The following is a 27500-nucleotide window of genomic DNA, read 5'->3' as shown; positions in this document are numbered from 1 at the left end:
TAGCGTCATACCCAAGAAGACTCGAGGCTGTAATCTCTGCCAAAGGTGCTTCAACAAAGTACAGAGTAAAAGGTCGGAATACTTATGTAAATGTTATTTCAGCTTTTTATTTTGTATAAATTAGGAAAAATGTCTAAAAACCTGTTTTTGCTTTGTCATTATGGGGTATTGTGATGTCATTATGGGGTATTGTGATGTCATTATGGGGTACTGTGATGTCATTATGGGGTATTGTGATGTCATTATGGGGTATTGTGATGTCATTATGGGGTACTGTGATGTCATTATGGGGTATTGTGTGTAGATTGATGAGGGGGAAAAAATATGTAATACATTTTAGAATAAGGCTGTAATGTAACAAAATGTGGAAAAAGTCAAGGGGTCTGAATACTTTCCGAATAGACAATTATTTTTTTATTTTTTTATTTATAAAGTGGAGAGGGGTGGTTATCATTCCACTCCATGTTATCATTGAGATCACATCTCTTTTCCAAGAGAGACCTGGTAAATGTGTATGTGTGTGATATATATTCATTCAGAACCCCAGTACTAACCTGTCGTCCAGCTCTACTCTCTTCATGCTGTGTAGATGCATAACAGCCAGAACGATGGCTACCAGGAAGATGACTGCGCAGCAGACCCCGACACTGATATAGAACACCCTGGTGGACGTGGTGGGAATGGACACTCCATCTGGCGGAGGGAAGACATCACAGACCAAATCATTTATTGAAAATATAGAAGAGAGGGACAGTAAAGAGGGAGATATGAAACACAGATACGGAGAAATACCAGAGGCTTTGATCCTCTGTCTTTCTGAAAGCGCTCCCCTCAGGGTACCTGTAAAAGCCTCTCCTTACACCCACTGACTTTCTGAAAGCGCTCCCCTCAGGGTACCTGTAAAAGCCTCTCCTTACACCCTCTGTCTTTCTGAAAGCTTTCATCTTTGTGTCTGTTAAAAGCCTCTCGTCTAGCTTACGTTTCCACTCCACCCTACCAGTCTCCACCCCACCAGTCTCCTCTCCACCCCACCAGTCTCCTCTCCACATCTCTCTACCCCACCAGTCTCCACTCCACACCTCTCCACCCCACCAGTCTCCTCTCCACCCCACCAGTCTCCTCTACCCCACCAGTCTCCACTCCACACCTCTCCGCCCCACCAGTCTCCACTCCGCCCCACCAGTCTCCACTCCGCCCCACCAGTCTCCACTCCGCCCCACCAGTCTCCACTCCGCCCCACCAGTCTCCACTCCGCCCCACCAGTCTCCACTCCGCCCCACCAGTCTCCACTCCACCAGTCTCCACTCCACCAGTCTCCACTCCACCAGTCTCCACTCCACACCTCTCTGCCCCACCAGTCTCCACTCCGCCCCGCCAGTCTCCACTCCACCCCACCAGTCTCCACTCCACCCCACCAGTCTCCACTCCACCCCACCAGTCTCCTCTCCACACCTCTCCGCCCCACCAGTCTCCACTCCGCCCCACCAGTCTCCACTCCGCCCCACCAGTCTCCACTCCGCCCCACCAGTCTCCACTCCGCCCCACCAGTCTCCACTCCGCCCCACCAGTCTCCTCTCCACACCTCTCTGCCCCGCCAGTCTCCACTCCGCCCCGCCAGTCTCCACTCCGCCCCGCCAGTCTCCACTCCACCAGTCTCCTCTCCACACCACTCCGCCCCGCCAGTCTCCACTCCGCCCCGCCAGTCTCCACTCCGCCCCGCCAGTCTCCACTCCGCCCCGCCAGTCTCCACTCCGCCCCGCCAGTCTCCACTCCGCCCCGCCAGTCTCCACTCCGCCCCACCAGTCTCCACTCCGCCCCACCAGTCTCCACTCCGCCCCACCAGTCTCCACTCCGCCCCACCAGTCTCCACTCCGCCCCACCAGTCTCCACTCCGCCCCACCAGTCTCCACTCCACCAGTCTCCACTCCACCAGTCTCCTCTCCACACCTCTCTGCCCCACCAGTCTCCACTCCGCCCCGCCAGTCTCCACTCCACCCCACCAGTCTCCACTCCACCCCACCAGTCTCCACTCCACCCCACCAGTCTCCTCTCCACACCTCTCTGCCCCACCAGTCTCCACTCCGCCCCACCAGTCTCCACTCCGCCCCACCAGTCTCCACTCCGCCCCACCAGTCTCCACTCCGCCCCACCAGTCTCCACTCCGCCCCACCAGTCTCCACTCCGCCCCACCAGTCTCCTCTCCACACCTCTCTGCCCCGCCAGTCTCCACTCCGCCCCGCCAGTCTCCACTCCGCCCCGCCAGTCTCCACTCCACCCCACCAGTCTCCTCTCCACACCACTCCGCCCCGCCAGTCTCCACTCCGCCCCGCCAGTCTCCACTCCGCCCCGCCCCGCCAGTCTCCACTCCGCCCCACCAGTCTCCACTCCGCCCCACCAGTCTCCACTCCGCCCCACCAGTCTCCACTCCGCCCCACCAGTCTCCACTCCGCCCCACCAGTCTCCACTCCACCCCACCAGTCTCCACTCCACCTCACCACCCCTCTTCCGTATATGCTGTGGTCCTATGGACAGGCCTACTTACTCTCTGGCCGCTGAACAGTCTTATTGTTGGAGACGGGAGGCATCTTCAGATCAGGATCTATTCCTGTTAAGAGAGAAGAAGAAGAAGAAGAGTCAGACAGGAAACTCATCAAAAACCAGCCAGTGGAAATGCTGTCATTGTAGATACTATCAGTAAACAGGATGGAGAAGTAACAGGAGTCAGTCAGCGAGACCTGTGTCTACAAGGCACCAGCCATGATACAACAACTGACAAACTGACCATGTCTCAATCCCACTTTATGGGGCCAAGATGTGATACAACTTGGAAAGGGAACTACTTTGGGGATGTATTTTATGAGAAACTAAGTTAGTACAACCCAAGCCAGCTGCTTAACAGCACTGGACAGACAGACACACACACATAGAGGCCGAGACACAGAGAGAGACACAGAGAGAGAGGCCGAGACACAGAGAGAGACACAGAGAGAGACACAGAGAGAGAGACAGAGACACAGAGAGAGAGACAGAGACACAGAGAGAGACACAGAGAGAGACACAGAGAGAGAGACAGAGAGAGAGACAGAGACACAGAGAGAGAGACACAGAGAGAGAGACAGAGACACAGAGAGAGAGACGTAGAGAGAGAGACAGAGAGAGAGACAAAGAGAGAGACAGAGAGAGAGAGAGACAGAGAGAGACAGAGACACAGAGAGAGAGACACAGAGAGAGAGACAGAGAGAGAGACACAGAGAGAGACACAGAGAGAGACACAGAGAGAGACACAGAGAGAGACAGAAACACAGAGAGAGAGACACAGAGCGAGACAGAGAGAGAGAGAGACACAGAGAGAGAGACACAGAGCGAGACACAGAGAGAGAGAGAGCGAGACACAGAGCGAGACACAGAGAGAGAGACAGAGACACAGAGAGAGAGACACAGAGAGAGAGAGCGAGAAAGACATACAAACACTAATCTCCTTGCCATCTCTTATTTGACTCGTGCTTAAAATAAGCAGAGTTTACATTAATTGTCCGTTTCCTCGGAGCGAGCATATGACCAGTAGGCAGTGGGCCAGAGGAGGCAGCGTGTGTGTAATTACCTAGAGTAGGACTGTAAATAGCAGCAGCAGAACTGAAGACAAACAGTTTCATTGCCCTCAGTATAACCCTTCCATTAACTCAGCACTAGCGCCTGAGGGAGAGAACCACGCCAAGGATCACACATTTGATTACCATTCAGAATGCCGTTGTCCCCCCCCACACCTCATTAAAGAGCGAGGACAGTGACCACAGACACGTATGTAGTAGACACACAGGGACAGTGACCACAGACACGTATGCAGTAGACACACAGGGACCGTGACCACAGACACGTATGTAGTAGACACACAGGGACAGTGACCACAGACACGTATGTAGTAGACACATAGGGACCGTGACCACAGACACGTATGTAGTAGACACACAGGGACAGTGACCACAGACACGTATGTAGTAGACACACAGGGACAGTGACCACAGACACGTATGTAGTAGACACACAGGAACAGTGACCACAGACACGTATGTAGTAGACACACAGGGACAGTGACCACAGACACGTATGTAGTAGACACACAGGGACCGTGACCACAGACACGTATGTAGTAGACACACAGGGACAGTGACCACAGACACGTATGTAGTAGACACACAGGGACAGTGACCACAGACACGTATGTAGTAGACACACAGGGACAGTGACCACAGACACGTATGTAGTAGACACACAGGGACCGTGACCACAGACACGTATGTAGTAGACACACAGGGACAGTGACCACAGACACGTATGTAGTAGACACACAGGGACAGTGACCACAGACACGTATGTAGTAGACACACAGGGACAGTGACCACAGACACGTATGTAGTAGACACACAGGGACAGTGACCACAGACACGTATGTAGTAGACACACAGGGACAGTGACCACAGACACGTATGTAGTAGACACACAGGGACCGTGACCACAGACACGTATGTAGTAGACACACGGGGACAGTGACCACAGACACGTATGTAGTAGACACACAGGGACCGTGACCACAGACACGTATGTAGTAGACACACGGGGACAGTGACCACAGACACGTATGTAGTAGACACACAGGGACAGTGACCACAGACACGTATGTAGTAGACACACAGGGACCGTGACCACAGACACGTATGTAGTAGACACACAGGGACCGTGCCCACAGACACGTATGTAGTAGACACACAGGGACAGTGACCACAGACACGTATGTAGTAGACACACAGGGACAGTGACCACAGACACGTATGTAGTAGACACACAGGGACCGTGCCCACAGACACGTATGTAGTAGACACACAGGGACCGTGACCACAGACACGTATGTAGTAGACACACAGGGACAGTGACCACAGACACGTATGCAGTACACACACAGGGACCGTGACCACAGACACGTATGTAGTAGACACACAGGGACAGTGACCACAGACACGTATGTAGTAGACACACAGGGACCGTGACCACAGACACGTATGTAGTAGACACACAGGGACAGTGACCACAGACACGTATGTAGTAGACACACAGGGACAGTGACCACAGACACGTATGCAGTAGACACACAGGGACCGTGCCCACAGACACGTATGTAGTAGACACACAGGGACCGTGCCCACAGACACATATGCAGTAGACACACAGGGACCGTGCCCACAGACACGTATGTAGTAGACACACAGGGACCGTGCCCACAGACACGTATGTAGTAGACACACAGGGACCGTGCCCACAGACACGTATGTAGTAGACACACAGGGACAGTGACCACAGACACGTATGTAGTAGACACACAGGGACCGTGCCCACAGACACGTATGTAGTAGACATACAGGGACAGTGACCACAGACACGTATGTAGTAGACACACAGGGACCGTGCCCACAGACACGTATGTAGTAGACACACAGGGACCGTGCCCACAGACACGTATGTAGTAGACACACAGGGACCGTGCCCACAGACACGTATGTAGTAGACACACAGGGACCGTGCCCACAGACACGTATGTAGTAGACACACAGGGACAGTGACCACAGACACGTATGCAGTAGACACACAGGGACCGTGCCCACAGACACGTATGTAGTAGACACACAGGGACAGTGACCACAGACACGTATGTAGTAGACACACAGGGACCGTGCCCACAGACACGATACAGTAGACACACAGGGACAGTGACCACAGACACGTATGTAGTAGACACACAGGGACCGTGCCCACAGACACGATACAGTAGACACACAGGGACAGTGACCACAGACACGTATGCAGTAGACACACAGGGACAGTGACCACAGACACGTATGTAGTAGACACACAGGGACAGTGACCACAGACACGTATGTAGTAGACACACAGGGACCGTGCCCACAGACACGTATGTAGTAGACATACAGGGACAGTGACCACAGACACGTATGTAGTAGACACACAGGGACCGTGCCCACAGACACGTATGTAGTAGACACACAGGGACCGTGCCCACAGACACGTATGTAGTAGACACACAGGGACCGTGCCCACAGACACGTATGTAGTAGACACACAGGGACAGTGCCCACAGACACGTATGTAGTAGACACACAGGGACAGTGACCACAGACACGTATGCAGTAGACACACAGGGACCGTGCCCACAGACACGTATGTAGTAGACACACAGGGACAGTGACCACAGACACGTATGTAGTAGACACACAGGGACCGTGCCCACAGACACGATACAGTAGACACACAGGGACAGTGACCACAGACACGTATGTAGTAGACACACAGGGACCGTGCCCACAGACACGATACAGTAGACACACAGGGACAGTGACCACAGACACGTATGCAGTAGACACACAGGGACAGTGACCACAGACACGTATGTAGTAGACACACAGGGACAGTGACCACAGACACGTATGTAGTAGACACACAGGGACCGTGCCCACAGACACGATATAGTAGACACACAGGGACAGTGACCACAGACACGTATGTAGTAGACACACAGGGACCGTGCCCACAGACACGATACAGTAGACACACAGGGACAGTGACCACAGACACGTATGTAGTAGACACACAGGGACCGTGACCACAGACACGTATGCAGTAGACACACAGGGACCGTGACCACAGACACGTATGTAGTAGACACACAGGGACAGTGACCACAGACACGTATGTAGTAGACACACAGGGACAGTGACCACAGACACGTATGTAGTAGACACACAGGGACAGTGACCACAGACACGTATGTAGTAGACACACAGGGACCGTGACCACAGACACGTATGTAGTAGACACACGGGGACAGTGACCACAGACACGTATGTAGTAGACACACGGGGACCGTGACCACAGACACGTATGTAGTAGACACACGGGGACAGTGACCACAGACACGTATGTAGTAGACACACAGGGACAGTGACCACAGACACGTATGTAGTAGACACACAGGGACCGTGACCACAGACACGTATGTAGTAGACACACAGGGACAGTGACCACAGACACGTATGTAGTAGACACACAGGGACCGTGACCACAGACACGATACAGTAGACACACAGGGACAGTGACCACAGACACGTATGTAGTAGACACACAGGGACAGTGACCACAGACACGTATGCAGTAGACACACAGGGACCGTGCCCACAGACACGTATGTAGTAGACACACAGGGACCGTGCCCACAGACACATATGCAGTAGACACACAGGGACCGTGCCCACAGACACGTATGTAGTAGACACACAGGGACCGTGCCCACAGACACGTATGTAGTAGACACACAGGGACCGTGCCCACAGACACGTATGTAGTAGACACACAGGGACCGTGCCCACAGACACGTATGTAGTAGACACACAGGGACAGTGACCACAGACACGTATGTAGTAGACACACAGGGACCGTGCCCACAGACATGTATGTAGTAGACACACAGGGACAGTGACCACAGACACGTATGTAGTAGACACACAGGGACCGTGCCCACAGACACGTATGTAGTAGACACACAGGGACAGTGACCACAGACACATATGTAGTAGACACACAGGGACAGTGACCACAGACACGTATGTAGTAGACACACAGGGACAGTGACCACAGACACGTATGTAGTAGACACACAGGGACAGTGACCACAGACACGTATGTAGTAGACACACAGGGACAGTGACCACAGACACGTATGTAGTAGACACACAGGGACCGTGCCCACAGACACGATACAGTAGACACACAGGGACCGTGACCACAGACACGATACAGTAGACACACAGGGACAGTGACCACAGACACGTATGTAGTAGACACACAGGGACAGTGACCACAGACACGTATGTAGTAGACACACAGGGACCGTGCCCACAGACACGATACAGTAGACACACAGGGACAGTGACCACAGACACGTATGTAGTAGACACACAGGGACCGTGCCCACAGACACGTATGTAGTAGACACACAGGGACCGTGCCCACAGACACGTATGTAGTAGACACACAGGGACCGTGCCCACAGACACGTATGTAGTAGACACACAGGGACCGTGCCCACAGACACGTATGTAGTAGACACACAGGGACAGTGACCACAGACACGTATGTAGTAGACACACAGGGACCGTGACCACAGACACGTATGTAGTAGACACACAGGGACAGTGACCACAGACACGTATGTAGTAGACACACAGGGACAGTGACCACAGACACGTATGTAGTAGACACACAGGGACCGTGACCACAGACACGTATGTAGTAGACACACAGGGACAGTGACCACAGACACGTATGTAGTAGACACACAGGGACAGTGACCACAGACACGTATGTAGTAGACACACAGGGACAGTGACCACAGACACGTATGTAGTAGACACACAGGGACAGTGACCACAGACACGTATGTAGTAGACACACAGGGACCGTGACCACAGACACGTATGTAGTAGACACACAGGGACAGTGACCACAGACACGTATGTAGTAGACACACGGGGACAGTGACCACAGACACGTATGTAGTAGACACACGGGGACCGTGACCACAGACACGTATGTAGTAGACACACGGGGACAGTGACCACAGACACGTATGTAGTAGACACACAGGGACAGTGACCACAGACACGTATGTAGTAGACACACAGGGACAGTGACCACAGACACGTATGTAGTAGACACACAGGGACCGTGACCACAGACACGTATGTAGTAGACACACAGGGACCGTGACCACAGACACGTATGTAGTAGACACACAGGGACAGTGACCACAGACACGTATGTAGTAGACACACAGGGACCGTGACCACAGACACGTATGTAGTAGACACACAGGGACCGTGCCCACAGACACGTATGTAGTAGACACACAGGGACCGTGCCCACAGACACGTATGCAGTAGACACACAGGGACCGTGCCCACAGACACGTATGCAGTAGACACACAGGGACAGTGACCACAGACACGTATGCAGTAGACACACAGGGACAGTGACCACAGACACGTATGTAGTAGACACACAGGGACCGTGACCACAGACACGTATGTAGTAGACACACAGGGACAGTGACCACAGACACGTATGTAGTAGACACACAGGGACCGTGACCACAGACACGTATGTAGTAGACACACAGGGACAGTGACCACAGACACGTATGTAGTAGACACACAGGGACAGTGACCACAGACACGTATGTAGTAGACACACAGGGACAGTGACCACAGACACGTATGTAGTAGACACACAGGGACCGTGACCACAGACACGTATGCAGTAGACACACAGGGACAGTGACCACAGACACGTATGCAGTAGACACACAGGGACCGTGACCACAGACACGTATGTAGTAGACACACAGGGACAGTGACCACAGACACGTATGTAGTAGACACACAGGGACAGTGACCACAGACACGTATGCAGTAGACACACAGGGACCGTGCCCACAGACACGTATGTAGTAGACACACAGGGACCGTGCCCACAGACACGTATGTAGTAGACACACAGGGACAGTGACCACAGACACGTATGCAGTAGACACACAGGGACAGTGACCACAGACACGTATGTAGTAGACACACAGGGACAGTGACCACAGACACGTATGTAGTAGACACACAGGGACAGTGACCACAGACATGTATGCAGTAGACACACAGGGACAGTGACCACAGACACGTATGTAGTAGACACACAGGGACCGTGCCCACAGACACGTATGTAGTAGACACACAGGGACAGTGACCACAGACACGTATGTAGTAGACACACAGGGACCGTGCCCACAGACACGTATGTAGTAGACACACAGGGACAGTGACCACAGACACGTATGTAGTAGACACACAGGGACCGTGCCCACAGACACGTATGCAGTAGACACACAGGGACAGTGACCACAGACACGTATGTAGTAGACACACAGGGACAGTGACCACAGACACGATACAGTAGACACACAGGGACCGTGCCCACAGACACGATACAGTAGACACACAGGGACAGTGACCACAGACACGTATGTAGTAGACACACAGGGACAGAAAAGCTCCTTCACGCTAAATGCAGTAGTGACAGAAAGTCTTACGTTTGTGACATATTTTCCTCCTCTTGAAGTTGAGCACTGTGAAGTTGTTGGAATGGATGGTGAGGTTGAGTTGTACCGTCAGAACCGCTTCCCCGTCCACCTTTCCTGAGCAGAACAGGTCCACTCTGAACACTACACACACACACACACAGAGTAACAGAGAGAGCAAGAGAGACACACACCGAGAGAGAGAGAGAGAGAGAGAGAGAGAGAGAGAGAGAGAGAGAGAGAGAGAGAGAGAGAGAGAGAGAGAGAGAGAGAGAGAGAGAGAGAGAGAGACAGAGAGAGGGACAGAGAGAGGGACAGAGAGAGGGACAGAGAGAGGGACACACCGAGAGAGACAGAGAGAGAGACACACCGAGAGAGACAGAGAGAGAGAGGTAGAGAGAGAGAGGTTGAGAGAGAGAGGTAGAGAGGTAGAGAGGTAGAGAGAGAGAGAGAGACAGAGAGAGAGACAGAATAATAATTCTATAAAATAATCCATAGAATCAAACCACTTCTGGGAGAATTGGAATAAATTAAACAAACCTCATCATGAGGAATTGGCTATCCAAAATGGGGATATGTGGAGAAATCACTTTGCAAACCTCTACAGCAATATAACAAAGAGCCCAGAACAAAAAGATATACAAGAAAAATTACAAATCCTTGAATTAGCAGTCAAAGACTATCAGAATCCTGTGGATACCCCAATTACAGAAGAAGAATTATTGGAAAAACTATGCAATCTCCAACCCAAAAAGGCCTGTGGTGCTGATGGTATTTTAAATGAAATGATCAAATATACAGACCACAAATTCAAATTGGCTATACTCAAACTCTTCAACATTATCCTCACTGCAGGTATTTTCCCCGATATTTGGAACCAGGGATTGATCACACCAATCTATAAAAATGGAGACAAATTTGACCCAAATAATTACAGAGGAATTTGCGTTAACAGCAACTTGGGGAAAATTCTCTGCAGTATTATAAATAGCAGACTACATCATTTCGTTGACGAACACAACGTCCTGAGCAGAAGCCAGATTGGATTTCTAAAAAATTATCGTACAACAGACCACATTTACACCCTCCACACTCTAATTGATAAACAAGTTAACCAAAACAAAGGCAAAATCTACTCGTGTTTTGTAGATTTCAAGAAAGCATTTGATTCAATTTGGCACGAAGGTCTTTTTTATAAACTAATAGAAAGTGGTATTGGAGGGAAAACATATGATTTTATTAAATCAATGTACACTAAAAACAAATGTGCGGTTAAAATTGGCAACAAGCAAACAGACTTCTTCTCTCAGGGGCGTGGAGTGAAACAGGGCTGCCCAATAAGTCCAACATTATTTAACATCTACATTAATGAATTGGCAAAAATATTAGAAGAATCGGCAGCACCTGGTATCACCCTACACAACACTGAAATCAAGTGTCTGCTGTACGCAGATGACCTGGTGCTGCTGTCTCCCACTAAAGAGGGGTTACAGCAGCACCTAGATCGTCTTCACAGGTTCTGTCAGACCTGGGCTCTGACCGTTAACCTAAAAAAAACAAATATAATGATATTCCAAAAAAGGTCGGGAAATAAGGATGACAAATATCAATTCTATTTGGACACAGTTCTATTAGAACACACCAAAAACTACACATATCTAGGACTAAATATCAGCAACACAGGTAGCTTTCACATGGCTGTGAATGAGCTGAGAGACAAAGCAAGAAGAGCATTCTATGCCATTAAAAGGAACATCAAAATTGAAATTCCAATTAGAATCTGGCTCAAAATTTTTCAATCAGTTATAGAACCAATTGCTCTATATGGCAGTGAAGTATGGGGTCCACTCTCTAATAATGAATTTACCAAATGGGACAAACATCCAATTGAAATATTGCATGCAGAGTTTTGCAAGACTGTATTGCAAGTACAAAGAAAAACTCCAAATAACGCATGTAGGGCAGAATTGGGCCAATACCCCCTCCTCATTCGAATAGAAAAAAGAGCCATCAAATATTACAACCATCTAAAAACAAGTGACCCCAAAACATTCCATCACACAGCTCTACAATGTCAAGAGATGAAACCAGAGAAGAGTCCCCTCAGCCAGCTAGTTCTGAGGCTCAGTTCACCAACCCAAACCAACCCCATAGAGCCTCGGGACAGCCCTCAGAAAATCTGGCCCAACCAAATCATCACAAAACAAAAATAAAAATATATCACCTATTGGAAAGACACCACAAAAAATCAAAGTAAACTTCAATGCTATTTGGCTCTAAACAGACAGTACATGGTGGCAGACTATCTGACCACTGTGACTGATAGAAAACTGAGGAAAACATTGACTAGGTACAGACTCAGTGAGCACCGTCTGGCTATAGAGACCGGTCGTCACAGACAAACCTGGCTGCCCAGAGAGGACAGGCTGTGCTCACTCTGCTCCAGGGGAGAGGTAGAGACAGAGGTGCATTTCCTACTACACTGTGACAAATACTCAGACCTAAGAGCATATTTCTTTCCCAAAATTATAACTCAATACAAAGAATTTGAAACTATAAAAGATGAAGAAAAAATCAAATATTTATTGGGTGAAAAGCCAAAATGTGCAGTTTTGGCAGCCAAATATGTGTCCTCCTGCCACAACCTGAGGGACAGCCAGTGAAAAATGCAAAGTAATGTTGATAATATTTCCCATTTAGCTTAGTTTTGTTTTGTCTTTCATACCAGGTCATATGTCTTCTCAAGTCATGTTGACACTGGTCTACTACCATTGATTTAATATATTGTTGTTCTGATTAATATTGTTGTTGTAGTTGCTGTTAATGGTAATCCCATGTCCACTACTACTGTTATTATTACTGTTGGTCCCACCATTTATTTATATATAAATATATATATATTTTGTATATATATACATATATATTAGATTTTTATTTTTCGATATGTATACTTTGACAATGTAAGTAATAATGAACTTGCCATGTCAATAAAGTCAATCGAATTGAATTGAATTGAATTGAATTGACAGAGAGAGAGACACACCGAGAGAGCGAGAGAGAGACACACCGAGAGAGCGAGAGAGAGACACACCGAGAGAGCGAGAGAGAGAGAGAGAGAGAGAGAGAGAGAGAGAGAGACACACACCGAGAGAGAGAGAGAGAGAGAGAGAGAGAGAGACACACACCGAGAGAGAGAGAGAGAGACACACCGAGAGAGAGAGAGAGAGAGACACACACCGAGAGAGAGAGAGAGAGACACACACCGAGAGAGAGAGAGACACACACCGAGAGAGAGAGAGACACACACCGAGAGAGAGAGAGAGAGAGAGAGAGAGAGAGAGAGAGAGAGAGAGAGAGAGAGAGAGAGAGAGAGAGAGAGAGAGAGACACACACCGAGAGAGAGAGAGAGAGAGAGAGAGAGAGAGAGAGACACACACCGAGAGAGAGAGAGAGAGAGAGAGAGAGAGAGACACACACCGAGAGAGAGAGAGAGAGACACACACCGAGAGAGAGAGAGACACACACCGAGAGAGAGAGAGAGAGAGACACACACCGAGAGAGAGAGAGAGAGAGAGACACACACCGAGAGAGAGAGAGAGAGAGAGAGAGAGAGAGAGAGAGAGAGAGAGAGAGAGAGAGACACACACCGAGAGAGAGAGAGAGAGACACACCGAGAGAGAGACACACACCGAGAGAGAGAGAGAGACACACACCGAGAGAGAGAGAGACACACACCGAGAGAGAGAGAGAGAGACACACACCGAGAGAGAGAGAGACACACACCGAGAGAGAGAGAGACACACACCGAGAGAGAGAGAGAGAGAGAGAGAGAGAGAGAGAGACACACACCGAGAGAGAGAGAGAGAGAGAGAGAGAGAGAGAGAGACACACACCGAGAGAGAGAGAGAGAGACACACCGAGAGAGAGAGAGACACACACCGAGAGAGAGAGAGACACACACCGAGAGAGAGAGAGAGAGAGAGAGAGAGAGAGAGAGAGAGAGAGAGAGAGAGAGAGAGAGACACACACCGAGAGAGAGAGAGAGAGAGAGAGAGAGAGAGAGAGAGAGAGAGACACACACCGAGAGAGAGAGAGAGACACACACCGAGAGAGAGAGAGAGAGAGAGAGAGAGAGAGAGAGAGAGAGAGAGACACACACCGAGAGAGAGAGAGACACACACCGAGAGAGAGAGAGAGAGAGAGAGAGAGAGAGAGAGAGAGAGAGACACACCGAGAGAGAGAGAGAGACACACACCGAGAGAGAGAGAGACACACACCGAGAGAGAGAGACAATGAGAGAGAGACACAACGAGAGAAGGGGGGACAGAAAGTACCACCAATATTAATCTGTTTATTTATCTTCCCCTCCTATAGCTGATTGCAAATTTCTACACAGTACCTTTAGAAAGTATTCATACCCCTTGACTTATTCCACATTGTTGTTAGAGCCTGAATTCAAAATGGATTAAATGTTCTCTCCCACCCATCTACACACAATTCCCCATAACGACAAAGTGAAAACATGTTTTAAGACATTTTTGCAAATGTATTGAAAAATAAATACAAAAATATCAAATTTACATAAGTATTCACACCCCTGAGTCAATACTTTGCAAGTCTATAAGAGCTTTCCACACATGGATTGTGCACCAATTGACCATTATTCTTTTCAACATTCTTCAAGCTCTGTCAAATTGGTTGTTGATCATTGCCAGACAACCATTTTCAGGTCTTGCCATAGACTCAAAAGTATATTTTAGTCAAAATTGTAACTCAGGAACAGTCACTGTCTTCTTGGTAAGCAACTCCAGTGTAGATTTGGCCTTGTGTTTTAGGTTATTGTCCGGCTGAAAGGTGAATTCATCTCCCAGTGTCTGGTGGAAAACAGACTGAACCAATAAACTCTGTACCTGTTTTAAAGTCACCATTGGCCTCATGGTGAAATACCTGAGCGGTTTCCTTACTCTCCGGCAACTGAGTTAGGAATGACGCCTGTATCTTTGTAGTGACTGGGTGTATCGATACACCATCCAAAGTGTAATTAATAACTTCACCATGCTCAAACGGATATTCAATGTCTGCTTTTTATTTTTACCCATCTACCAATAGGTGCCTCTTCTTTGTGAGGTATTGGAAAAACTCCCTGGTCTTTGTGGTTGAATCTGTGTTCGAAATTCACTGCTCGACTGTGGGGTACAGAGTTAGTCATTCAAAAATCATTTTAAGCACTATTATTGAACACAGAGTGAGTCCATACAACTTATTATGTGACTTGATGAGCACATTTTTACTCCTGAACTTATTTAGGCTCCTTACCATAACAAAGGGGTTGAATACTTAATGACTTAAAACATTTCAGATGTTCATTGTTTAATGATTTATAAACATTTCAAAAAACATATTTCCATTTTGACATGTTGGGGTTTTGTGTGTAGTGACCTTAAGTGTAAAGTCAGGCTGTAACACAACATGGAAATAGACCAGGGGGGGGGAATAGACCAGGGGGGGGGGGGGGGGGGGGGGGAAATAGACCAGGGTGGGTGAACACTTTCTGAAGGCTCTGCAGCAGATATTTTAACACCTGAAATGTCTCTTTCAACACCTTTGTGAGTGTAATGTTTACTGTTCATTTCACTTGCTTTGGCAAATGTAAACATGTTTCCCATGGCAATGAGAGAGAGAATAACATAAAGATGTATTGCCACATGAGAGTGACAGAAGACGACAGGATTACATTGGGCTGCCCTTTAACCTTTCTCTTCAGGGTCTGGGGCCAGGTCACTATGACAACCGGTGATGGAAAAGGACTATATTTGATTGATTGTTTGACCGACCTAGCAACACACATGATCCTGATGGCTGGTCCTACTAAACAAGGATACATACATTTCATAATACAACAGAATATTTAGGTTAAAGACTATTATAATACCCGAGGGTAATGGGAGGTGGTGATTGGTAGACAGACCTGAGGCTGTGCGAGGCACCTCCCCTTGGTTAGAGATGTTGCTCTGTGGTTGGTTCATAGCTGCAGGGTTGTCTACGTGGAAACCCATCCTGTAATCAACCTGTAGGAGAGGAGAGGAGGATTAGTGTGTGTGTGTGTGTGTGTGTGTGTGTGTGTGTGTGTGTGTGTGTGTGTGTGTGTGTGTGTGTATCAGCGATGGTTTAGCCTATTGACTGGCGTCCCGCAGTACAGGGCAGAGAGACAGCAGGGCAGAGAGACAGCAGGGCAGAGAGACAGCAGGGCAGCGAGACAGCAGGGCAGCGAGACAGCAGGGCAGCGAGACAGCAGGGCAGCGAGACAGCAGGGCAGCGAGACAGCAGGGCAGCGAGACAGCAGGGCAGAGAGACAGCAGGGCAGAGAGACAGCAGGGCAGAGAGACAGCAGGGCAGAGACAGCAGGGCAGAGAGACCGGGTTAGGGGAGGGTTTAGCTGTCAGGGATGTCCTTGTCCCATCGCACACTAGCGACTCCTGTGGCGGGCCGGGCGCAGTGCAAGCTGACATGGTCGCCAGGTGTACGGTGTTTCCTCCGACACATTGGTGCGGCTGGCTTCCGGGTTAAGTTGGCATTGTGTTAAGAAGCAGTGCGGCTTGGTTGGGTCGTGTTTTGGAGGACGCACGGCTCTCGACCTTCGCCCTCTCCCGAGTCCGTACGGGAGTTGCAGCGATGGGACAAGACTAACTACTAATTGGATATGACGAAATTGGGGAGAAAAAATATACTCACATTTTTTAACTATCTGATGTGCTAGATGCCTTGCTTATGTTTGATGTAAAAAAATATATTTTATTAAATCCACTGGAACTGATATGCTTTATCCATTTTTACTGCAGCTCTCTGCCCCTCCGATGAATCACTAATCCATATTTATAACCTAATGATTATATCTGGTACTGTCCACAAGGTTTGGCAGGCCCCTTCACATAAAGGACCCTTGTGACCTAAATCATTATCCGCCCATTTCTAAACCTTCTTGTCTGGCTAAAATATTAGAATCGTTGAACTGTATTCTAAAATGTACATCAGTCAGGTTTTAGACCAGGTTATAGCTCAATCTCTGCTGCATGAGCCTAGTTATAAATTATGTTAACTGTACGGATAAAAGGCAACGTTCTGCTGCCCTCTTCATTGACCCGTCAAAGGCTTTCCGAACTGTCGATCACTCACTGCTAATTCAGAGGCTTTCCGAACTGTCGATCACTCACTGCTAATTCAGAGGCTTTCCATGCTGTCGATCACTCACTGCTAATTCAGAGGCTTTCCATGCTGTCGATCACTCACTGCTAATTCAGAGGCTTTCCATGCTGTCGATCACTCACTGCTAATTCAAAGGCTTTCCATGCTGTCGATCACTCACTGCTAATTCAAAGGCTTTCCGAACTGTCGATCACTCACTGCTAATTCAGAGGCTTTCCATGCTGTCGATCACTCACTGCTAATTCAGAGGCTTTCCGAACTGTCGATCACTCACTGCTAATTCAGAGGCTTTCCGAACTGTCGATCACTCACTGCTAATTCAAAGGCTTTCCATGCTGTCGATCACTCGCTGCTAATTCAAAGGCTTTCCATGCTGTCGATCACTCACTGCTAATTCAGAGGCTTTCCATGCTGTCGATCACTCACTGCTAATTCAGAGGCTTTCCATGCTGTCGATCACTCACTGCTAATTCAGAGGCTTTCCATGCTGTCGATCACTCGCTGCTAATTCAGAGGCTTTCCATGCTGTCGATCACTCGCTGCTAATTCAGAGGCTTTCCATGCTGTCCATCACTCACTGCTAATTCAGAGGCTTTCCATGCTGTCGATCACTCACTGCTAATTCAGAGGCTTTCCATGCTGTCGATCACTCACTGCTAATTCAAAGGCTTTCCATACTGTCGATCACTCACTGCTAATTCAAAGGCTTTCCATGCTGTCGATCACTCACTGCTAATTCAAAGGCTTTCCATGCTGTCGATCACTCACTGCTAATTCAAAGGCTTTCCATGCTGTCGATCACTCACTGCTAATTCAAAGGCTTTCCGAACTGTCGATCACTCACTGCTAATTCAGAGGCTTTCCATGCTGTCGATCACTCACTGCTAATTCAAAGGCTTTCCATGCTGTCGATCACTCACTGCTAATTCAGAGGCTTTCCATGCTGTCGATCACTCACTGCTAATTCAGAGGCTTTCTATGCTGTCGATCACTCACTGCTAATTCAGAGGCTTTCCATGCTGTCGATCACTCACTGCTAATTCAAAGGCTTTCCATGCTGTCGATCACTCACTGCTAATTCAAAGGCTTTCCGAACTGTCGATCACTCACTGCTAATTCAGAGGCTTTCCATACCGTCGATCACTCACTGCTAATTCAGAGGCTTTCCATACCGTCGATCACTCACTGCTAATTCAGAGGCTTTCCATACCGTCGATCACTCACTGCTAATTCAGAGGCTTTCCATACTGTCGATCACTCACTGCTAATTCAGAGGCTTTCCATGCTGTCGATCACTCACTGCTAATTCAGAGGCTTTCCATGCTGTCGATCACTCACTGCTAATTCAGAGGCTTTCCATGCTGTCGATCACTCACTGCTAATTCAGAGGCTTTCCTCAATTGTCCTAGACAGGGCTGCATGTCACTGGTTTAAACAGGACCTCACAGATAGAACTTAATATGCATCTACTGATGTAAAACATTTAACCTACACTTGTATTCTGATAGTGTTTTACATGATAGTGCCCCCACAATTAGCTCTCTGAACTACAGTCTGCCTTTGTATTACAGAAAAACTTTGACCGGAAATGAGTACTGAATGCAGGTAAAACTAAGTACATGTTTTCTCTAGAGCACATCAAAAATAACTCTAATGATTTCAGCATATGTACTTTGGACGGTGCCCATATTGATCGTGTCCCTGCTTACAAATATATGGGCCTCTGGATATATGAAAAGCTGTCTTTTAAAATGCATATTGAAGAGTTGGTTAAGAAGCTGAGAATAAAAATGGGCTTCTTCTATAGAAATAGGTCCTGCCTCTCGCTACATAGTAGAAAGCAGTTGGTTGGTCCTCTGTGATGTCATCACCACATTCTCTATCAGACAGTTGGTTGGTCCTCTGTGATGTCATCACCACATTCTCTATCAGACAGTTGGTTGGTCCTCTGTGATGTCATCACTACATTCTCTATCAGACAGTTGGTTGGCCCTCTGTGATGTAATCACCACATTCTCTATCAGACAGTTGGTTGGTCCTCTGTGATGTCATCACTACATTCTCTATCAGACAGTTGGTTGGCCCTCTGTGATGTCATCACCACATTCTCTATCAGACAGTTGGTTGGTCCTCTGTGATGTTATCACTACATTCTCTATCAGACAGTTGGTTGGTCCTCTGTGATGTCATCACTACATTCTCTATCAGACAGTTGGTTGGTCCTCTGTGATGTCATCACTACATTCTCTATCCGACAGTTGGTTGGTCCTCTGTGATGTCATCACCACATTCTCTATCAGACAGTTGGTTGGCCCTCTGTGATGTCATCACCACATTCTCTATCAGACAGTTGGTTGGTCCTCTGTGATGTCATCACCACATTCTCTACCAGACAGTTGGTTGGCCCACTATGATGTCATCACCACATTCTCTCTCAGACAGTTGGTTGGTCCTCTGTGATGTCATCACCACATTCTCTATCAGACAGTTGGTTGGTCCTCTGTGATGTCATCACCACATTCTCTATCAGACAGTTGGTTGGTCCTCTGTGATGTCATCACTACATTCTCTATCAGACAGTTGGTTGGCCCTCTGTGATGTAATCACCACATTCTCTATCAGACAGTTGGTTGGTCCTCTGTGATGTCATCACTACATTCTCTATCAGACAGTTGGTTGGCCCTCTGTGATGTCATCACCACATTCTCTATCAGACAGTTGGTTGGTCCTCTGTGATGTTATCACTACATTCTCTATCAGACAGTTGGTTGGTCCTCTGTGATGTCATCACTACATTCTCTATCAGACAGTTGGTTGGTCCTCTGTGATGTCATCACTACATTCTCTATCCGACAGTTGGTTGGTCCTCTGTGATGTCATCACCACATTCTCTATCAGACAGTTGGTTGGCCCTCTGTGATGTCATCACCACATTCTCTATCAGACAGTTGGTTGGCCCTCTGTGATGTCATCACCACATTCTCTATCAGACAGTTGGTTGGTCCTCTGTGATGTCATCACCACATTCTCTACCAGACAGTTGGTTGGCCCACTATGATGTCATCACCACATTCTCTCTCAGACAGTTGGTTGGTCCTCTGTGATGTCATCACCACATTCTCTATCAGACAGTTGGTTGGCCCTCTGTGATGTCATCACCACATTCTCTATCCGACAGTCGGTTGGTCCTCTGTGATGTCATCACCACATTCTCTATCCGACAGTTGGTTGGTCCTCTGTGATGTCATCACCACATTCTCTATCCGACAGTTGGTTGGTCCTCTGTGATGTCATCACCACATTCTCTACCAGACAGTTGGTTGGTCCTCTGTGATGTCATCCTCAATGTGATGTTCTGGTGTTCTCTAGGTCAATTCAGAAAGCTGATTTTTATATTTCACCTTTATTTAACCAGGTAGGCTAGTTGAGAACAAGTTCTCATTTACAATTGCGACCTGGCCAAGATAAAGCAAAGCAGTTCGACACATACATACGAGTCTCTGACGATTTTATGGGCCTTCCTCTGACACCACTTAGTACACTGCTCAAAAAAATAAAGGGAACGCTTAAACAACACAATGTAACTCCAAGTCAATCACACTTCTGTGAAATCAAACTGTCCACTTAGGAAGCAACACATGCTGTTCACATGCTGTTGTGCAAATGGAATAGACAACAGGTGGAAATTATAGGCCATTAGCAAGACACCCCCAATAAAGGAGTGGTTCTGCAGGTGGTGACCACAGACCACTTCTCAGTTCCTATGTTTCCTGGCTGATGTTTTGGTCACTTTTGAATGCTGGCGGTGCTTTCACTCTAGTGGTAGCATGAGACTGAGTCTACAACCCACACAAGTGGCTCAGGTAGTGCAGCTCATCCTGGATGGCACATCAATGCGAGCTGTGGCAAAAAGGTTTGTTGTGTCTGTCAGCGTAGTGTCCAGAGCATGGAGGCGCTACCAGGAGACAGGCCAGTACATCAGGAGACGTGGAGGAGGCCGTAGGAGGGCAACAACCCAGCAGCAGGACCGCTACCTCCGCCTTTGTGCAAGGAGGAGCACTGCCAGAGCCCTGCAAAATGACCTCCAGCAGGCCACAAATGTGCATGTGTCTGCTCAAACGGTCAGAAACAGACTCCATGAGGGTGGTATGAGGGCCCGACGTCCACAGGTGGGGGTTGTGCTTACAGCCCAGCACCGTGCAGGACGTTTGGCATTTGCCAGAGAACACCAGGATTGGCAAATTCGCCACTGGCGCCCTGTGCTCCTCACAGATGAAAGCAGGTTCACACTGAGCACATGTGACAGTCTGGAGACGCCGTGGAGAACGTTCTGCTGCCTGCAACATCCTCCAGCATGACCGGTTTGGCGGTGGGTCAGTCATGGTGTGGGGTGGCATTTCTTTGGGGGGCCGCACAGCCCTCCATGTGCTCGCCAGAGGTAGCCTGACTGCCATTAGGTACCGAGATGAGATCCTCAGACCCCTTGTGAGACCATATGCTGGTGCGGTTGGCCCTGGGTTCCTCCTAATGCAAGACAATGCTAGACCTCATGTGTCTGGAGTGTGTCAGCAGTTCCTGCAAGAGGAAGGCATTGATGCTATGGACTGGCCCGCCCGTTCCCCAGACCTGAATCCAATTGAGCACATCTGGGACATCATGTCTCGCTCCATCCACCAACGCCACGTTGCACCACAGACTGTCCAGGAGTTGGCGGATGCTTTAGTCCAGGTCTGGGAGGAGATCCCTCAGGAGACCATCCGCCACCTCATCAGGAGCATGCCCAGGCGTTGTAGGGAGGTCATACAGGCACGTGGAGGCCACACACACTACTGAGCCTCATTTTGACTTGTTTTAAGGACATTACATCAAAGTTGGATCAGCCTGTAGTGTGGTTTTCCACTTTAATTTTGAGTGTGACTCCAAATCCAGACCTCCATGGGTTGATAAATTTGATTTCCATTGATAATTTTTGTGTGATTTTGTTGTCAGCACATTCAACTATGTAAAGAAAAAAGTATTTAATAAGAATATTTCATTCATTCAGATCTAGGATGTGTTATTTTAGTGTTCCCTTTATTTTTTTGAGCAGTGTATATAGGCCCTGGATGGCAGGAAGCTTGGCCCCAGTGATGTACTGGGCTGTATGCACTACCCTCCGTAGCGCCTTACGGTCAGATCCCGAGCAGTTGCCATACCAGGCGGTGATGCAACCGGTCAGCATGCTCTCGATGGTGCAGCTCTAGAACCTTTTGAGGATCTGGGGACCCATGCCAAATCTTTTCAGTCTCCTGAGGGGGAATAGGTTTTTGTTGTTCACTCTTCATGACTGTCTTGGTGTGTTTGGACCGTAATAGTTTGTTGGTGATGTGGACACTAACGAAATTGAAAATCTCGACCCGCTCCACTTCAGCCCCGTCAATGGGGCCTGTATGGTCCTCCTTTTCCTGTAGTCCACGATCAGCTAGCTAGTGAGCTATGCTGAACTTTAACTACTGTTATCCACAGTTAACATATCTCTTAGTTGTCAATCAAATGTAGTTGGCATCAATCAAAATGTGGGTGGGCAGGCAAGTTGAGGTGTTCTCTCATTTGTGTCTGGATGTAGCTAGCTAGCAAGCTAGTCATCATTAGCCAGTTAGCTTAAGAGCTTGGTTGGGACAAGCATGCATTGGCAGGCAAGTTGCAGAAGGACACGAGGAGGCTACTAATTCCCCGACGTTTATCAGTGCAATTTTGACGGCCAACTAGCTAACAAGTTTGAGAGGGTTTATCTAATGTTCTTTTGTTAGATATTAACTCTTCTCGCTCGCGTTAGTTGTTGATCTTGTTGAGCACAGGCAACGGAGGGAGAAATATCCTACACACACCTACAAAAGTTAGGTAGGTGTGTGTGTGTGTGTGTGTGTGTGTGTGTGTGTGTGTGTGTGTGTGTGTGTGTGTGTGTGTGTGTGTGTGTGTGTGTGTGTGTGTGTGTGTGTGTACCTTGTCCTTGGAGCGCCAGGTGAAGTGCAGGCTGTTGGTCTCGCTGGATACAGGCAGGATGAAGGAGAGAGCATAGTGGTTCACCACGTCATCCCTCACATAGTACAGCTCTGCATCTAGACCTGCAACACACAAACACACCTGGTCTCTCACACACCTGTTCAAAATCAAATCCTTATTGGTCACGTACACACGGTTAGCAGATGTTAATGCGAGTGTAGCGAAATGCTTGTGCTTCTAGTTCCCGACAGTGCAGTAATATCTAACAAGTAATCTAACAATTCCCCCAACAACTACCTAATACACACACATCTAAAAAGGGTGAATGAGAATATGTACATGTAAGTATATGGAGACTATAGGAGAGAATCCATTACAAAAACATAGTTACCAACCAAAACATCCTCAAGGAAACGAGAGAAACGGAGTCATAACCTAGTACGCTCTGAACCCAGCATACATTCACAAAGAGCCCTCATACCTTCCCTGCAATATGCCTCCAGTTTATGACTGAGACCGAACAACGAGCAGAGAATATGGAGAATCTCCATTGAAAAGTACATTTTAGTCCATGACTGAAATTAGGCCTAATCTGTGTCCAGGAAACAAGCATTTAGATCCAACGCCACATCAAGTAGAGAATAACATTCCATTCTAGGTCTCCTTCCCATCACTGGCTTGCAAACTGACAGCTGTTAGAAGTTTGGAGAGCTCTTTAGGGCACAAATCAGACACATCAAAAACCACTCAAGTGAGGCGACCCTTGAAATATGACAGCAATTTCCTATCCAGGAGAAATTTGGGTTAGTGAAGGCTTTAAGTGGGAAATTGCAGAATGCTTTCCATAAAATACACAGATCCTGAGGAATCTCTCCTTTAAAGATTAATATATATATATAAATATATATATATATATAAAATAATAAATGAATAGGGGTTAGCTTCTATAACTAATGAAGTATTACTCCTCAGTTTCATTGTAGGGGTTAGCAGTTTGGAGATGGGAGGGAGAGGTCTACCACTAGTAGACTGAACGCAGTCTTGTAGAGACAGTCTACCAGTCGACTGTAGTTCTGACTGCAGCATGGACTTCCCTTGACTATAATCGTGCTGTATTAAACTCAGGAGGACTCTCAAAACTGGTTTTGTGGAATGCAGTGATTGGATTTTGCCCCGCACATAAAATGGGACCCAGTGGCATCCCAAAAATTTGACTCCAGTTTGCCAAAAAAAAAGCGCCTGGAAGCATTTGGATGATCATCGAGACTCGGGGAAGAATGTTCTACGGACGTCATGGGTCAGGAATGCACAGTGTGAACATTTCACTCGCATTTGTGAATTTAAAAAAAAAAAGAGTACAGTGTGATCACATGTATAGTAAAATAAAAGCTGCAGTAGGGGTTTTCTAAGTATTTCTGCCGTTTTGTTTCATAGCTGCTAAATTAAATCACACATAAAGTCAAAGAACTACGAATCCTATAGCATATCCCACCTCGCACTGCAACGCTGCCTGGCTGGGCCGTGTGCACATGAGTGAAAGATTCATTGTTAGAAGCGCTGAACACAGGCATAAAAAGTTGGTTGAATTTACTTGAAATAAAAGTCTACTGAAGTGAGACTTTGTCCTTGTGTTTCTTGAATATTGACATCGTTTTTTTAATGTTTAATTTTTTAATACATTTTTAATGTTTGAACTGCTCGGGAGAACTCTGCTACTAGTTGTGTTACCACGGTAACCCCCCCCCCCTTAAAGGGGCAGGTGAAAATGTTGGTCTTTTATCTGTGATATTTTGGTTAAAAGACTCTGAAATAAAATAAATATAAACACATTAATTCTTAAATCGGAATACATTTATTGTTTTAGAAACATTACAAAGCAAAAGTTAAAAAATATATTTTAGGCCCTGTTCATACCAGAGTCAATACATTGGCAGCGATTACAGCTGTGAGTCTTTCTGGGTAAGTCTCTAAGCGCTTTCCACACATGGATTGTGCAACATTTGCTGATTGTTGGATTGTGTATGTGTGCCATTCAGCGGGTGAATGGGCAAGACAAAATATTTAAGTGCCTTGGAACGGGGTCTGGTATTAGGTGCCAGGCGCACCGGTTTGAATGTGTCAAGAACTGCAACACTGCTGGGTTTTTCACACCCAACAGTTTCCCCGTGTGTATCAAGAACGGTCCACCACCCAAAGGACAGCCAGGTAACTTGACAACTGAGGGAAGCATTGGCGTCAAAATAGGCCAGCATCACTGCGGAACGCTTTTCGACACTTTGTAGAGTCCGTGCCAAGACGAATTTAGGCTGTTCTGAGGGCAAGAGGCGGGACTTATACATAACGTTGAGCTTCACCACCCATGGAGAGAACCTTGTCAGGAAACTCCAGCCGCATCTTGGGTTTTATTACCGGCACAAAGCTTGTTTTCCTTCTACGCCAGAAAAGAGTTGGTTCAGTGGACTTTCCTGTATTGGACTACGGTCAAACTATTTCAAATCAAATTGTATTAGTCACATGCGCCAAATACAACAGGTGTAGTAGACCTTACAGTGAAAATCTTACTTATGAGCCCCTAACACTTATGTTTCGTAACTGCATTGTTGGTTAAGTAAAAAATAGATGAGTAAGAAATAAAAGTAACAAATAATTCAAGAGCAGCAGTAAAATAACAGTAGTGGGGCTATATACAGGGGGTTACGGTACAGCGTCAATGTGGAGGCTATATACAGAGGGTTACGGTACAGAGTCAATGTGGAGGCTATATACAGGGGGTACCGGTACAGAGTCAATGTGGAGACTATATACAGGGGGTACCGGTACAGAGTCAATGTGGAGGCTATATACAGGGGGTTACGGTACAGAGTCAATGTGGAGGCTATATACAGAGGGTTACGGTAAAGAGTCAATGTGGAGGCTATATACAGGGGGTTACGGTACAGAGTCAATGTGGAGGCTATATACAGAGGGTTACGGTACAGAGTCAATGTGGAGGCTATATACAGGGTGTTACGGTACAGAGTCAATGTGGAGGCTATATACAGGGGGGTACCGGTACAGAGTCAATGTGGAGGCTATATACAGGGGGTACCGGAACAGAGTCAATGTGGAGGCTATATACAGGGGGTACCGGTACAGAGTCAATGTGGAGGCTATATACAGGGGGGTACCGGTACAGAGTCAATGTGGAGGCTATATACAGGGGGTACCGGTACAGAGTCAATGTGGAGGCTATATACAGGGGGTACCGGTACAGAGTCAATGTGGAGGCTATATACAGGGGGTACCGGTACAGAGTCAATGTGGAGGCTATATACAGAGGGTTACGGTACAGAGTCAATGTGGAGGCTATATACAGGGGGTACCGGTACAGAGTCAATGTGGAGGCTATATACAGGGTGTTACGGTACAGAGTCAATGTGGAGGCTATATACAGGGTATTACGGTACAGAGTAGATGTGCGGGAGCACCGGTTAGTCGAGGTAATTGAGGTAATATGTACATGTTGGTAGAGTTAAAGTTACTATAGAGGTACAAGCTGATAATCTTTTTGGCCTTCCTGTGACATCGGGTGCTGTAGATGTCCTGGAGGGCAGGCAGTGTGACCCCGGTAATGCTTTGGGCAGACCGCACCACCCTCTGGAGAGCCTGTCTGTGTGGGGGGACCAGCTTGTCAGTGATGTGTGCGCAGAAGAACTTAAAGCTTTCCACCTTCCCCACTTCGATCCTGTTGATGTGGATAGAGGGGATGCTTCCTCTGCTGTCTCCTGAAGGACACGATCAGCTCCTTCGTTTTGTTGACGTTGAGGTTATTTTCTTGCCACCACTCTCCCAGGGTCCTCACCGCCTCCCTGTAGGCTGTCTCGTCATTGTTGGTAATCAGGCCTACCACTGTAGTGTCGTCTGCAAACTTGATGATTGAGTTGGAGGCGTGCTTGGCCACGCCGTCATGGGTGGACAGGGAGTAGAGGGGGCTGAGCACGCACCCTTGTGGGGCCCCTGTGTTGAGGATCAGCGGGGTGGAGATGTTGTTTCCTACCTCACCTCCTGGGGGCGGCCCGTCAAAGTCCAGGACCCAGTTGTACAGGGTGGGGTTCAGACCCAGGGCCTCCAGCTTAATGATGATCTT

General features: G+C 47.9%; 1 protein-coding gene across 2 annotated transcripts in view; it reads right to left on the bottom strand.

Annotated features, from left to right (window-relative positions):
* ryk (receptor like tyrosine kinase) overlaps window positions 1–27500 on the bottom strand; it is a 214375-nt gene that overhangs the window by 126843 nt on the left and 60032 nt on the right. For both annotated transcript variants that reach the window (XM_039000713.1, XM_039000714.1), the window contains exons 2-6: window positions 23375–23496; window positions 16158–16257; window positions 10202–10333; window positions 2543–2605; window positions 555–693 (exon numbers count right to left, since the gene is read on the bottom strand). In XM_039000713.1, coding sequence (XP_038856641.1) covers window positions 555–693; window positions 2543–2605; window positions 10202–10333; window positions 16158–16257; window positions 23375–23496 — 556 coding nt within the window. The remainder of the gene's footprint in view (window positions 1–554; window positions 694–2542; window positions 2606–10201; window positions 10334–16157; window positions 16258–23374; window positions 23497–27500) is intronic.

This window comes from Salvelinus namaycush, chromosome 9 (genome assembly GCF_016432855.1).
Source record: "Salvelinus namaycush isolate Seneca chromosome 9, SaNama_1.0, whole genome shotgun sequence".
Classification (NCBI taxonomy): domain Eukaryota; kingdom Metazoa; phylum Chordata; class Actinopteri; order Salmoniformes; family Salmonidae; genus Salvelinus; species Salvelinus namaycush.
This window is presented reverse-complemented; position numbering and strand designations above follow the sequence as displayed.